This window comes from Abrus precatorius, unplaced genomic scaffold (genome assembly GCF_003935025.1).
Source record: "Abrus precatorius isolate BTA unplaced genomic scaffold, Abrus_2018 Scaffold4, whole genome shotgun sequence".
Lineage (NCBI taxonomy): Eukaryota > Viridiplantae > Streptophyta > Magnoliopsida > Fabales > Fabaceae > Abrus > Abrus precatorius.
In genome coordinates this window covers 14098525-14113055 of record NW_020874384.1, presented here as the reverse complement: position 1 = coordinate 14113055, position 14531 = coordinate 14098525, and the positions used below count along the sequence as shown (strand labels likewise).

Below are 14531 nucleotides of genomic sequence, written 5' to 3'. Positions count from 1 at the left end.
GTATTTAAAGATATTTATTTTAATAAAAGATTAATTAAAAATAAAAAACAGAGGAGTTGTTAACAAAGTTTATTAAAAAAAATTTTGAAAAATTGTAAAAAATAATTTTAAAACAAAAAATGAGTTTGGGAGTCATTTACGCGTAAGAATATATTAGCACTTTAAAATATCTGTTTAAATAATTATTACTTTAAATTAATTGTATAAATTTATTTTAATTTTAAAGAAATATTTTTAATCCCTAAATTGTTATTTTATTTTTAGATAAAATAATTATTTATTAAAGTATTAATTTGTATCTCTAGGAAAAGAAAATTATTTCAAAATTAGTTTTGACTCAATAGGTTCGGTTCCTACTCCTATTTATCCCTTAGTCCAATGTGAAACTCAAAGTTACGTACATATATTATAAAAATTTTAAAGTTAGTTGATTAAAATTAAATTTAGTAAAAAAATTATTTAAAATTAAAATTTTCGTAAAATTATAATTCTTGGGATATAAGATAATACAGTTATATATACATCTTACGATAAACAATATAAAAAGCGAAGAAAGATCACACAACTATGTTGTAAATCATTAAAAAATAATTTTATTTATAAATGAAATATTTAAATTTATATTTAAATTATGATTCATGATAGCAAATTTAAAATAACGTAAGTTATACATAAACTCCTTATGATTTATTGGAGAAAGATAATGTAAATTATACATCGATATTACAAAATTTATATGATAAAATGAAGAAATAAAAGTAAATAAACAAAAGTTTGATTATTTAATTTATCAAAATTAGAAATATAACTTAAAAAATTTTAACATATAAAATTAATTTTATTTAATAAAAGAAATAAATATATTTAAATTGATTAAAAAAATAATTATTTAATAAAAATATTAAAATTGCACTTGATAAATTTATATTGCATAGGACTCAAAGTAGAAAATAAAAATGAGTGAATTAGTTTTAAAAAATTGTAACCGCATAGAATTTTAAAAGAAAAGACAACCTTGTTGATCCGGGTGAGTTTTACTCAGTATTAACCACTTTTGATTTGGGTTTGAGAATGATATAAAAAATTTAAACAAAGCACATAAGCAGATTTATTAAAGGAAACTACAAAATTAAAAAAATATTATTTAAATAAAAACAGTAAATCATTTCACTCTTAGAATAATATATAGAATTAGAATCACATTTACAATAGCAATTGTGATAACTTTATTGAGGTGAAAACTATATTTCAATTCAGTACACAAGAAGTGTACGACAAGCTTAAGATAATACAAAGTGCGCAGTTGATTGATTTTGAGATACAACATAAGATTTATATAAATTAAAGGCATATAGTAGGTAGCTTTCTAAGCATGATAATTTTATAGTATGAGCCAAAAGATTCCTATCATCTTATGGAATTGAAATTGGCTTGTGAATTGGCAAAGGTGGTAGAAGTGGTTTCTTGAATTTGGGGTTAACTGGTAGTTTGGGAATAGGCTTTTCAAAGAAAGGCTTTGATTTTAGAAATTCTTTTGGCTTAACAGTAGGGATGGGTTTTTTCACTATAAGTGGTTTAACAATGGGAACTGGTTTTGGCATAGGCTTATACACTGGAATAGGGATAGGCTTGATAACAGGAATTGGCTTCGGTACTGGTTTAACAATAGGAACTGGTTTTAGAATAGGTTTAACAATGGGAATTGGCTTTAGTATAGGCTTAACAATGGGAATTGGCTTTGGAACAGGCTTAACAATTGGAATAGGCTTATTGATTATTAGTTTTGGAAAAAACCCTTTAAACTTTGCTTCTTCATCGTGTCCTTCTTGGTTTGCCTTTGTCAACTCTTCACTCCCTGAATTAGAAATGGTGAAGAATCAGTTAAACACAATGACATTATGATATTGAGAACGTTTAGAAGACCATTTTAGGAATTTAAGAAAATAATTTATAAAACTTTTTCATGATATTTACTATAGTTTTTCAATTTGTAATGATAAAAATGTATTGAATAAGCACTTATAATTAATACGTTTGTCCATACACATCACAAAATTTGAATTGTTTCATATAGATAGAAAAGTATATCAAAACAAATAATTGAAACGAAGTGCCAAACGAGATAGCAATGTAACATATACATGGCCAAGGACGAACAAAATCTCTACAAGTCATTTGATGTGGGGACTCTTGGAGCCACTAAACCCTAGTTGAGATAGTATGGACCACAATTTAATTAGATATGCACATGTACCCGCTTAAATAAATCATCGAATTGAATTTCTATGGCAATAAGAACAATATATATATACACCATAATTTTCATTGACTAAATAGTGAAGAGGTCCCCATCCTCAAACTTAATGTCAAGTATGGATCTACTATTCCCAACCCATTACTTAGAGGTACAACTCTGTTATGTATGTGCAAAGCATTTTGTACATCATATGAACAAAGATTTATCTATGTGAGTGTCAGCATAAACCACAAACCTGAAACTTGAGTTGTTGCCATGGCAAAAGTAGCACAACAAAAGCTGGCAACAAGAAACAAGGGAACCCACAAGCGCAGAAATGCGCATTGCAAAGTGTTAGGGCTTCTCATTGAAAGAAACAACTAGGCCACACTAGGGTTGGGCAATGAAGATTGAAAAGGGAAATGTCTTAAGGCTTGATTTATTCTATTCCCTTACATGTATTATTTATAGTATATAATAGCTAGCTTGGGATTAACTTTACATTATGTGGCCTATTAAGCCATTACTTTTTTTGTGATTATTATGGGTAGTCGGAGGCTCCTTTAGAGATGATCAATGGCTTTTAACACCGTTATTGTTGCTGATTATTGTTTCTCCTTCAATTAAATGAGCCTCTCTAGTTAGGTGTTTTTTTTATCCCTATTTGGGTGGTAATTGAAGTAGGGAAGGTTCAAACCCTTGTTTAGTTTGACATAGTTAGTAAATAGTTATGTTTTGAGAATGTTGATAAGAATTTAATTCTTAATTGTATATATGAACACGATTTTTTTTTTTAAGAAAAGTAAATTCATTTAAGTAACTTTTATATTTCGAAGAAATTAATTAACAACTATTGAGTAAGGAATACATTTGGTGTAAAGAAAATTATTCTTGACAATGAAAATGGACCACAGAATTGATAAGACTAAAATCGGAATGCATATAAATCATTCTCTTAAGCAATAATTGATTATCATCTTTTACTATCGAGTGTGACCAATTATGATCAACCGGAGACTATACTTCTTGTTATAAAAGCTCTGGAGATGACAATTAATTAATTATCCTTTCATCAATAATGGTAGTCTTTACATAGAAAAACCAGTGCTTATTTAATACATATTTAAAGTGTCCAACGGTACGTTTTGACCATCCTTCCACATTTTTATGCAATAGACTTTAAATTTTAACTATACTTTTTTTTTAAATTTAAATGCATTAATGTCTAATTAGTTACCGTAAAACTATTACGTCAACACTTACATTTCCAATTTTTAATAATGAAAAATTCAGCCTTAGTTTAATGAATATAGTCTTTCACTTAAAAAATTAAGAAAATATCAAAATTTTAAAATAAATAAATGAATAAAATATTAAAAATTTAATATGCATTGCATATTTCATAATTAATTTTTTATGAAATATATTTAAATTACTTTTACAAATTTTAAAATGTACAATTTATCTCATAAAATTACACGCATCCACACACTCACTTACACATATACACAATATATAATTAAAAATAACATGGAAAAAGGAAAGTTTTACGCTGTGAGAAGCCCAAAAAATTGTCCATGTACATCAAAAGGTAAAAGTAAGTTAATTTTAAGGAAGATAAACAAAATTTTCAAAAAGATAGAAGACAACTTGAATACTAGTTGTGTTTAAGTTTGCAATTAAGATAGGTGTAAGGATACGGTTTTCTTTAACATTTTTATTTATTCACTAAAATTATTAAAAATTAAAAATTTATTATTTAATTTATTAAATTAAGTATGAAACCTTTATAATTTTAGTAAATTTTAATAAATTAATTAAAATAAAAGTATATTTTAACAAAATTATTAAAAAATTGTACTGCTCACGCTTGCCACACCCACAATATGATCCAATAACACATACCAAAACTACCAACTAAAAACAAAGAAACAATAAACCAAAAAGGAAAAGAAAGGAATAGATGTTGACAAAAAAATAAAAATAAAACAAGAAACAGATAGATTAAGCCAAAATGATTGAGACCCCAAAGAAAACCCAAACCACAAAACATACTTCACGTTCATGATAATTCCAAGGCATCATCAACCAAACTCATGTCACCAATTCTGCTACCAACAAAATAAAGGATAATCAAAGCCTCTCAACTTAGCTTTCAAACATCACAACAATCCCAGTCTCTTAAATACTCGTTGACTTAAACACATGCCAAGTGACCACTCATCATCACTTCCTTTGTTCTGAATTGCATGATTCAAGACTTTCACTATGCTAAAAAAATAAAATTAGTTGTGATTTTGGAACCCATAATGGTTTAAACCAAAAACAAATAAAACAAAGACAAAAATAGTATTCGTAGTGTCGGCAGTGTAAAACTGTAAACATACCCATCAATAAATTCACAAGGTGGGTTCATGTAATATAGAGTTTATGCATCGGCGAAGGGTGAGCTAAAGTTAAGGTGAGAACTACTTTAATTATCTTTCATTTTATGACTAGAGAAAATATCTTAGTGAATATCTAATTCTATTTATGTCAACCACAGATCTAACTTACTGGGAGGAGTAGAAAGTTATAATTGTGTGATCTGTTCTCAATTATTTACAAATTAAGGACTTAATGCCCATGGACCATGCTCCATTGCAAAATTATTTTAAGAGTGATTTAAAATAGTTATTTTAGTATATTTGTTAAGACTTGGTATAAAAGAACTGAAATAAAATTAATGCAACAAAGAATGGGATTAAACTATCATACTCTCACTTAGATATTTTGTAATAATAAATGAATTGAAGTATAAAAAAGTATTTAACTTACATAGCTACCAACAAATCGTCAGTTGGACATACATGTATGTTTTATGATTGATTTGTTAGTTTTTAAATATTGAAAAATCAATCTTTGTTTTTTTACTTCTTTTGTTTTGTTTTTTTTAACATTTTATGCTTGCGACATGTTTCTTTAGTGTTTAACAAATCTTCCTTTGCTTACAATAGTGCTCATATATGCAAAGAGTTTAGGACAAAATAACATTGCCCTTCTCAAACCATTTCAGTCATGATTTTTGAGGTTAGGGAGAAGAAATTCTCATTTTCGTTATGCTTGGGAAGGGATGACAGATAGATAAACATAAACTATTATGCAAGTTATATTTGTGTAATTAGACTACATTTAAATATATTTTGTTGTTCGTGATTTTTAGGAGGGAAATAAAGCTAATTGATGCCTTGACGGGTAATTATATATGTCAAATTGTTGCATGTTATTTACAATGATTTTAGTTACTAATTTCTTAAAAATAACAATTTTGCCACTAAAATAATAGGATAGAATAGATAAATAATGGTGTTTTACGTACCTTTATCCTTATTGTTTTTGTTTTATAGTTCTTAGTTAGATTGATTCTTTACTTTATGAGCTTTCTTATTTGAGAGACTCCTAGTATTTTGCTAGAAAATAATAGTTCTGATTGTGTTATTCTATAGTTTACATTTTAGACAATAAATAAAAATTTCTTTTATTAACAATAGTTATTATCGTTATAAGTTTTCTTTTAACTTTTACTCCACAGGAGAAAATAGTTGGTAAATGAGTGGATAGAGTTGTCCAAAATTCAATTTTGCAAACTATTAAAAGTACTGCTAGAATTGTCGATAAATATTTTTGTTTTACTGGCTATAAAATAAGTCTTTACCTGCACTCGTTGTATTTAAGTAAATTTGATATGGAATTGGATGTTGAAGCTTGAGTTAAGAGAGGATTAGATTGCTTTGAGTGAGGTTTTGGAGAAGTCTACTTTAACTCTTCCTAGATTTTTTAAAAAATTACTATTATATTTTATTGTGTTTCGATTTTTTTGCTTTGATTAAACTTTTGAGTATCACTTCAAAATTAAGTTCAGTTCAAATAGTAATAATTTTGTGTGTTGATGGCTGAATTTAATCCTCGTAAAAATGCTTCTTTCTTTCACTTTATTGACTGTAATGCACTTTCCAAAATTTTCCATGCCTTTGAACAACCACTGAGATATGTTCACATCTTAGTTAGTAATTTGGTTGCATAATTCTTAAGAAATATCCTTCGAAAGAATGTATAAGCAATCACTAAATGTAACGAAAAGTAGAGAATAACTTCCATTTTTGCAATAATACATAAAATCGATTTACAACAATGTCGAGAACCTTATTAAGGCAATACTGCATGGACTAGATATATATTTTAATACAATACATAAGATGTGTACGACAGGTTATAGAAAGACTATTAACGTTGAGATAGTGGCATAGCAATATATGTAAAGGATTCGGAAACAGAAAGGATAACGTTAAGGATGATAATTTGTAGAATATGGAGAAAGAGTGCAATCATCTCATGGAGTTGGAATAAATGGCTTGTGAATTGGCTTGTGAATTGGAAAATGTGGTAAATGTGGTTTCTCAAATTTGGGATGAAGTGGTATTTTATGAATAATAGGCTTTTTAAAGAAAGGCTTTGGCTTTAGAAATGACTCTGTCTCAACAGCTGGGATTGGCTTTTTCACTATAATTGGTTTTGGGTGAGGCTTAAATACAGGAATTGGCTTAACAATTGGAATTATTTTTGGTACAGGCTTATACACTGGAACAGGAATAATCTTTGGTTCAGGCTTAAAATTTGGAATTGTCTTCTTGAAGATTGGTTTTGGATGAAAAAACCCTTTGAATTTTGCTTCTTCATCATGTCCATTTTGATTTGTCTTTGTCAGCTCTTCATTCACAACCTTCCCATCTGTGTTCACTGCATTCCATAAGTAACAGATTTATTTAACCAGTCAATTTCTTTCCATTATGCCACATAAATTTTCATTATGATCTACTTTTGAATTTTAAAACTTCATTTTTTAATTTAATTTAATCATATATAATATAATGTTATATTATATTAAACAATAATAATAAATCTTTTAAATTTATAAAATTTACTAAATTCAAAAATATTCATTTAATATCTTTAATATTTTATTTTAAAAATCACTTTAATTTAATAATACACATACATGACACGTCACTAGTTACAATGCTTTTAAAGTTCAAATAGTTTCCTCTTTGGAAAGGTCTTCAAGTTGACAGAGTGTATCAAGATGCAAAATTTATAATTAAAGTATGTGAACGTGGAATACAAACAATATCAGTCAAAAGCTAACCATCAACTAACCATATATAATTTTCATTTATTGACTGAATGTAGCGTGTAAGTATATTACAGTTCATGAATAGTTTTTATTCCTCGTTTGAGTGAATATTTTAATTAATTAAAATTAACTTAATACCAATTGTTATAGTTAATTTAGAACAATTATAAATGATTAAAAAACATTTATTATGTAGGAAATACAACAATGTAAAAAATAATATCAGTTGAAGAGGAAGATGCTCAAAATATAATCATAAAAAATTAATTTCACGCATACACTCATGCTGAGGTAAAATTTGGAAGACAATAACACCAATAAAAGACATACTAACAAGTAAAAATGAATCATTGTCTGGCTATAGCGTATGAAGCGTCGGTCTCTTTCCTCAAAACATTAGAGCACAGCATATTCGATTTATGAATAGTTTTTCATCTTTCAAATGCCAGAGGTAGAAAATGTTGATCTTAATGTCAAGCATGCATGGATCTAATCTTCCAAATCCGATGCATGTATAAGTATATTTACGTTTTTATATGTAGGCATGTATATTTAATAATAAATTTAGAATATATTTTAATATATAATTTATTATAAGAGGGTTTATATTATATATTTAACAATCAAATTGATTAAATTAAAATAAGTTAAAAATAAATTATTCTAATATACAATACTACATAACTTTACATAAAAACCCTGTCAAACAAGACCTTTATTCTTTTAGCAGTCTTAAGGATTTTGAAATTCAATCTTAAAAGTTTTAATCATTTTAATTACTCGATAAAAAATAAAATTTTATGTTTGTGATAAGCATGAGCCACAAACCTGAAACCTCAGTTGTTCTTGCCCTAACAAAAGTAGCATGATTGAAGCTGGCAATAAGCAAGAAAGGAACCCAGAAGCACAAAAGTGCACATTGGAGAGTGGAACCTTTCCTCATTGAGAAAACAACTAGGCCACTGACTATAGTGTTTGGCAATGAAAGCTGAAATTAAGAGGGAAATTTCTGAAGGCTTGAGTTATTTTTGTCCCATACTTGCATTATTTATAATAGCTAGCTTGAGACTTTAACTGTTCATTAAGTGGTCTATTGGCAATTACTTCTTCTCATATCCTCCGAAATGTTAGATTTGGTTTAGGGATTATTGTGGGTGGTTGTACCTGTGTTTAGAGAGATCAATGGCGTTAATACACCGTTATTGCTGCTGATATAATGGGTTCTCCCTCCATTTAATGAACCTCACAAGTTAGGTGTTTCTTTTCATGGTACTTGGGAAGGTTCAAACACAATGTAGCATGTAATTCTACAACGTTGGTTGAATGAAACAACAGAGTGTTTTGTATTTGTCTTGTTATAATTTGAAGTCCTGATAACTAGTCTTTTTATGACTTTGTAAATATACTTTTTTTTTTATAATTTCTCTTTGATTAGGATGCTTTTGTACCTTAAATCTAGATATCATTAATTTCCTTTTTCTAAAATTTTTATAACAAAAAATTATGAGTATCAGAAACATACTGACTAATCCACTATTATTTATTAATTAAAATTTATTAAAAATTACAAAGACATAAGTAAAACAAATTAAATTAAAAGCAAGGCTTTCATAATTTTAAATTTATAATAAAGTTTAACTAACAATAAAGAATGTACTTAAAAGAGTGTATTATTAGTAATTTTTTAAAAATCAAACAATACTTTCTCTGCTTGGATAAAAAACAAAAAGTAGAATGATTTCTTTTTTGAAAAAATCAAATGCAACACAAGATGATAAGTCTTTATAGAAAAATAAATTAATATAAAAATAAATTAAAAAAATTTATAAGTTAAAATTAATCTTTTCAACGAATGGAAAATTAGTGGTTTTGCTTGGCATCTGTAGCCCACACCCATGTAGGTGAAAAATTGGATAGCTACCAACAAAGAATTTCATGCCCATAACCTCAAATAAAATAAATCTAACGACCAAACCAAATAATTACTTGGAATTGCCCCAACACTCGAAAGATCAAACACAAGAATGCAATCACTCAATTGGGTTGGTCACCAATTCGAAGAGGGACATGCTCCCATGTTGTTGACAGTGTTCCTTACCAAGTTCTGAATGGCATTGGGTCCATAATATCCTTTTCATGCTTCACTTTAACTTTGCCATAAAGATGAAATCGCTATCGAATGATATATATTGAGCATAACATTACCACCTACATCAAATTTCAGGCCTTACTATGACTCTTTTCTCTTACCTCATGCATGCATTTAATTAAATGAAATAATTTTTTCCAAAATTTGGAAAACCTGTCTTGCTCACCCATGCTAATAATGACACATCTGCCAGATTCTATAAGAATAGCTACACAAATGAAGAAAAAATGTTGTGTTGTTTCTATCTTAAATTTTCAGAAACCGAACTTCAAATTATCATCTCGCTTCAGATTTGACCTCTTTTAAAAGGTTCATTCTTGTTGGAATTCTCTATTTCTAAAGGAGTTGTTGTTGACCAAAGCATGTGATAGTATGTCCTGTCCTTACATATATACATAGACTTAAAAAGTAAATTTTAAAATAAGATTTGCAAAGCAATTAAAACATTTATCAAAATTATTATAATTTTATTCAATCTTTATTTTTAAATATTAGGCATGTAAAATTATGATTAATTTATCACAAATAATTTTATAATAATAATCTTTTCAATTTATAACAAAGTTAAAAAAATATATTTAATTTTTGTTAAGACATTAGTGCACGTAAGTAATATTTTATTTATTTAATTTTGTAAAACTTATTTTTACTGAACCAAAAATTATTGAAAATTTGACATTATTCTATAAATGATATATGTAATTGGAAAAGAATAAAGCACTTTTATGTAATTAAATATGTTGATTGATGTATTTTTTTACTTGCATAATTTATTTTATAACTTTCAATTTTGAAAGCAATGAAATTAGAATGGAAATAATTATGGGCTATATAATGCATTTCTACTTAAGTTAATGCCTCAAATTAATTAAAATACAAGAAAAGAGAGTCAAATTTTAGAATAAAATGAAAAAGGAAAATATATTCAAATCATTAGGTCAAAAAATTATTATTAAATAAATAAAGAATAATAATAATAATCATGATCACCCTCTTCCACAACAAAGATCATAAGTTTACTTTGAAAGTAAAGTCTAATTGTAAAGACAAACTAAAGACAAATTTTTTGGTAGGTTTTGAATAAGTGCTTTTAACTTGTATTAGTGCTATGAAATTTAATAGCTTTTAGGTTGAAATAGAGAATTCTAATTTATAAAAAGGAGGAGGGAGAGCGTTAAAGGGATAAAAAAAAAAAAGAGGAGGAAGGGAAAAAATTAAAGAAGACTTGAGAGAATAATTGAAAGAATAAAAGAAACAAAAGAAGAAAAATGATTCTTAATTATGAGGACATAGAAAGTAAGAAATAATACCACAAGCTTCTAAACCTTTTGCAGTCAAGTAATTAATCTTTTCTTCTTCTTCTTTTAGTTTTCAAGTCCTAAAGAATCTTGTTAGTTTGTTGATTTTTTTTTCTTAAATTTCTAAACAATTCCTCATTCTATTCGGTTTATCTACGTATATGATACACAATCCCATGATGCACAAATCAATTTAAATTAATGTTAAATTCAGAGTTCAAATAGTCCCGAATGCAAAATTAATATTTGAACTTCATTTCATATCTTTTCTATTTATACTTCAGGTGTTAAAAGTCTTTTCAAACTACTCAAAGCAAATATAAACATGAAAATTGTGTTGTTTTCACTTAATTTATGGCTATGGTGGAGTCCATGGCTATTCAGTGGATGCCTTTGAACTTGAAAAATCTTGAACTTTGATAAGGCAACATGATCCATGGTTGTGGTGGACTCCATGGTTTGCTAGTGGATCCATTTCTTATTTTATTTTTTCATGGGTTTTCACCACTGCCATGGGTAACACCACTAGCACCCAATAGTAATTTTTTTGAGAGGGGTTCATATTTTTTTTTTCAACTTTAAATTTCTTTTAAATTTTCCTCTAACAATTTATCTATACATAAAACACGCAATACAATAGTTATTTGAACTAATTAAATAAAATAAATGTTAAATCTAAATCAAATGCATGATTACTAAGACTTTAGAGTACTAACTTATGCTTAAATATTATGCTAAATACACACTTTTCAAATGGGAATAAATAAAATAAACTTATTTCAGAGATGCCTAAAATATTATTCTTTGTGCATTTGTGTTGCAAGTCCTATACACCAATTTGGTATACTAGCTGGCCCAAAGATCCACCAAATACTAGCAACACGTTTTTCCAAATACACTAAAATTAGTAATTAATATTTTAAGAAATTAATGTAATTTATAAAGAAATATTTATTTATAAGAAAAGTGTTTTGAATTTTTTTAAAATAGATCAATCACATATATGATGTTAAAGAATGTGCTTAAGAGAATAAATTGTTAAAATAATTATTAGCATTGCCTTGACCCACTTAGAAAATAATCCTTATAATTGTACACTTTATACATCATGCTACCAGGACGAACTAAAATTATTTAAATGATTTGTAATATTGAAGTAATAAGTGTGAATATATAGAAGTCACACCTTTAAAAAAATATTGATCAAACTAGGTAACATGTAAATAAAAAAAAAATATCCATAACTTAATGTGTTAAAATTTTAAATTAAACATATCCACTTTGTAACCTATCATTATAATGATATCTCCTCGATTACTTACTCGAGAAATAGCGTAGTTTCGTTACACTTCATCAACCCACATACATGAGAGTGTACTTTCATTCTGCTTTAATACACAATGAAAATCCACCCTCTTTCCAAGGCATCTCTATCAGTTGTTTAAATATGAAAGGGTTGGTGAGATTCTTTTACTCTTTCACTTTCATCAACATTCACAATATTTCTTAGTGACTAAGAATATAGAATGAAGCATTTGACATAATGAAAGCCAAAACGAGAACTTATGCATACATTTTTAGAATTTAATTAAAATACATCAATAATCTAAAACTTTTTATGTTGCCATCGAATCTAATCGTGAACTATTACGTCATTAAAAGTTATTTACTTTTATAATAACTTTAAAAGATATATGTATACTAATTTTTAATTAATTAGCAGTTTAAATATTTTTATATTGATGATATATCAAAATTAAACTTAATTTTCTGTAGATAAAATAGACCGATAGATCTAATGTTAGATGCAAAATTAAAACATTGTCCATCATCCCAATTTCGGGAAAGTTGATTTGGATAACTTTGAGGAGATAATTAATTTAAACTTTGAAATTTTTATGTACTAAAATTAGAAGGACGTAAAAATGTACTGTCGTAATTTTGTGTATATACGGTTATTTGGTATGAATAGCCTTGCGGAAAATGGAGTCACACAAAATGTTAAAAGGAATGGAAAACTAACAAAATTATATAAACGAAAAATAGAGAATAACTTGCATTTTTGCAATAATACATAGAATCGATTTACAACAGCAATGCTGAGAACCTTATTGAGGCAATAAAGCATGGACTAGATATAGATATATTTTAATAGAATACACAAGATGTGTAACATGATTATAGAAACACTACTGACGTTGAGATAGTGGCATAGCAATACATGTAAAGGATTTGGAAATAGAATGGATAATTAAGGATGATAATTTTGTAGAATATGGAGAAAGAGTGTAATCATCTCATGGAGTTGGAATAAATGGCTTGTGAATTGGCTTGTGAATTGGAAAATGTGGTATATGTGGTTTCTCAAATTTGGGATGAAGTGGTATTTTATGAATAATAGGCTTTTTAAAGAAAGGCTTTGGCTTTAGAAATGACTCTGTCTCAACAGCTGGGATTGGCTTTTTCACTATAATTGGTTTTGGGTGAGGCTTAAATACAGGAATTGGCTTAACAATTGGAATTATTTTTGGTACAGGCTTATACACTGGAATAGGAATAATCTTTGGTTCAGGCTTAAAAATTGGAATTGTCTTCTTGAAGATTGGTTTTGGATGGAAAAACCCTTTGAATTTTGCTTCTTCATCATGTCCATTTTGATTTGTCTTTGTCAGCTCTTCATTCACAACCTTCCCATCTGTGTTCACTGCATTCCATAAGTAACAGATTTATTTAACCAGTTAATTTCTTTTCATTATGCCACATAAATTTTCATTATGATTTGCTTTTGAATTTAGAACTTCATCTTTTAATTAAATTTAATAATAATAATAATAATAATAATAATAATAATAATAATAATAATAAATATTTTAAATCTATAAAACTTAATAAATTCAAAAATATTCATGTAATATATCTTTAATATTTTATTTAAAAAATCCCTTTAATTTAATAATACATATACATTACACGTCACTAGTTAAATTTTAAAGTTCAAATAGTGTCCTCTATGGAAAGGTCTTCAAGTTGATGGAGTGTATCAAGACGCAAAATTTATAGTTTAAATATTTGAACGTAGAAGACAAACAATATCTGTCAAAGACTAACTATCAACTCATGACCATATATAATTTTCATTCATTGACGGAATGTAGCGTGTAAGTATTTTACAGTTCATGAATAATTTTTATTCCTCGTTTGAGTGAATATTTTAATTAATGAAAAATTAAGTTAATACCAGTTATTATAGTATAATTTAAAATAATTATAAATGATTAAGAAAACCATTTATAATGTAAGAAATACAACAAAGTGAAAAATATTTTTTTGATAAAATTCTTCTACTTTTGATAACTTGTATTTAACTCATAAAATGGACTGATAATACATGCATAGTCACCACTACTAAGTACGTGTGAGCATTTCACACATTAACAAAAAATTTAATTATTGTGTCAGAGTGAGCATGAAGCACAAACCTGGAACTTCAGTTGTTGCTAAAGCTGAAGTAGCACAAAAGATGCTAACAAGAAGCATCAAGGGAACCCCGAAGCGCGAAAATGCGCATTGCATAGAGGAAGGGTTTCTCATTGAGAAAACAGAAAGGCCACTCTAAGGTTTGGTTGGCAATGAAAGCTGAAAAGGGAAATGCTCGAAGGCTTGTGTTACTCTTGTCAA

The 14531-nt window shown here is 27.3% G+C and overlaps 2 protein-coding genes across 3 annotated transcripts; both read right to left on the bottom strand.

Moving 5' to 3' along the window:
• Window positions 1-1412: 1412 nt before the first annotated feature.
• LOC113866166 (proline-rich extensin-like protein EPR1) lies at window positions 1413-8418 on the bottom strand. The gene is made up of 3 exons (XM_027501051.1): window positions 8235-8418; window positions 6608-7021; window positions 1413-1855 (listed from the first exon to the last, which is right to left on the bottom strand). Exons 1-3 carry the CDS (start codon window positions 8347-8349, stop codon window positions 1413-1415), a joined length of 972 nt encoding a protein of 323 aa, XP_027356852.1. The 5' UTR covers window positions 8350-8418.
• A 4524-nt stretch (window positions 8419-12942) lies between these two features.
• On the bottom strand, window positions 12943-14531 carry LOC113864554 (proline-rich protein 2-like). Of its 2 annotated transcripts, XR_003504873.1 has the most exons (3): window positions 14333-14531; window positions 13086-13548; window positions 12943-13045 (listed from the first exon to the last, which is right to left on the bottom strand). XR_003504873.1 is itself a non-coding variant. In XM_027498404.1 (2 exons), exons 1-2 carry the CDS (start codon window positions 14442-14444, stop codon window positions 13151-13153), a joined length of 519 nt encoding a protein of 172 aa, XP_027354205.1. In that variant the 5' UTR covers window positions 14445-14531; the 3' UTR covers window positions 13111-13150. The 2 variants fall into 2 exon arrangements, 1 of the variants encoding a protein (XP_027354205.1); XM_027498404.1 differs by lacking the exon at window positions 12943-13045 and having other exon boundaries at window positions 13111-13557.

Bases quoted from the DNA above. Each gene is read 5' to 3' on its own strand.
- LOC113866166 (XM_027501051.1), bottom strand. From the start codon at position 8,349: ATGAGGAAAGGTTCCACTCTCCAATGTGCACTTTTGTGCTTCTGGGTT. The intron at 7,022-8,234 runs GTTTGTGGCTCA...TCTGTTACTTAT, and splicing joins AAGAACAACTGAGGTTTCAG to GGAATGCAGTGAACACAGAT. The intron at 1,856-6,607 runs GAGATGATTGCA...TTTCTAATTCAG, and splicing joins GCCATTTATTCCAACTCCAT to GGAGTGAAGAGTTGACAAAG.
- LOC113864554 (XM_027498404.1), bottom strand. From the start codon at position 14,444: ATGAGAAACCCTTCCTCTATGCAATGCGCATTTTCGCGCTTCGGGGTT. The intron at 13,558-14,332 runs GTTTGTGCTTCA...TATGGAATGCAG, and splicing joins AGCAACAACTGAAGTTCCAG to TGAACACAGATGGGAAGGTT.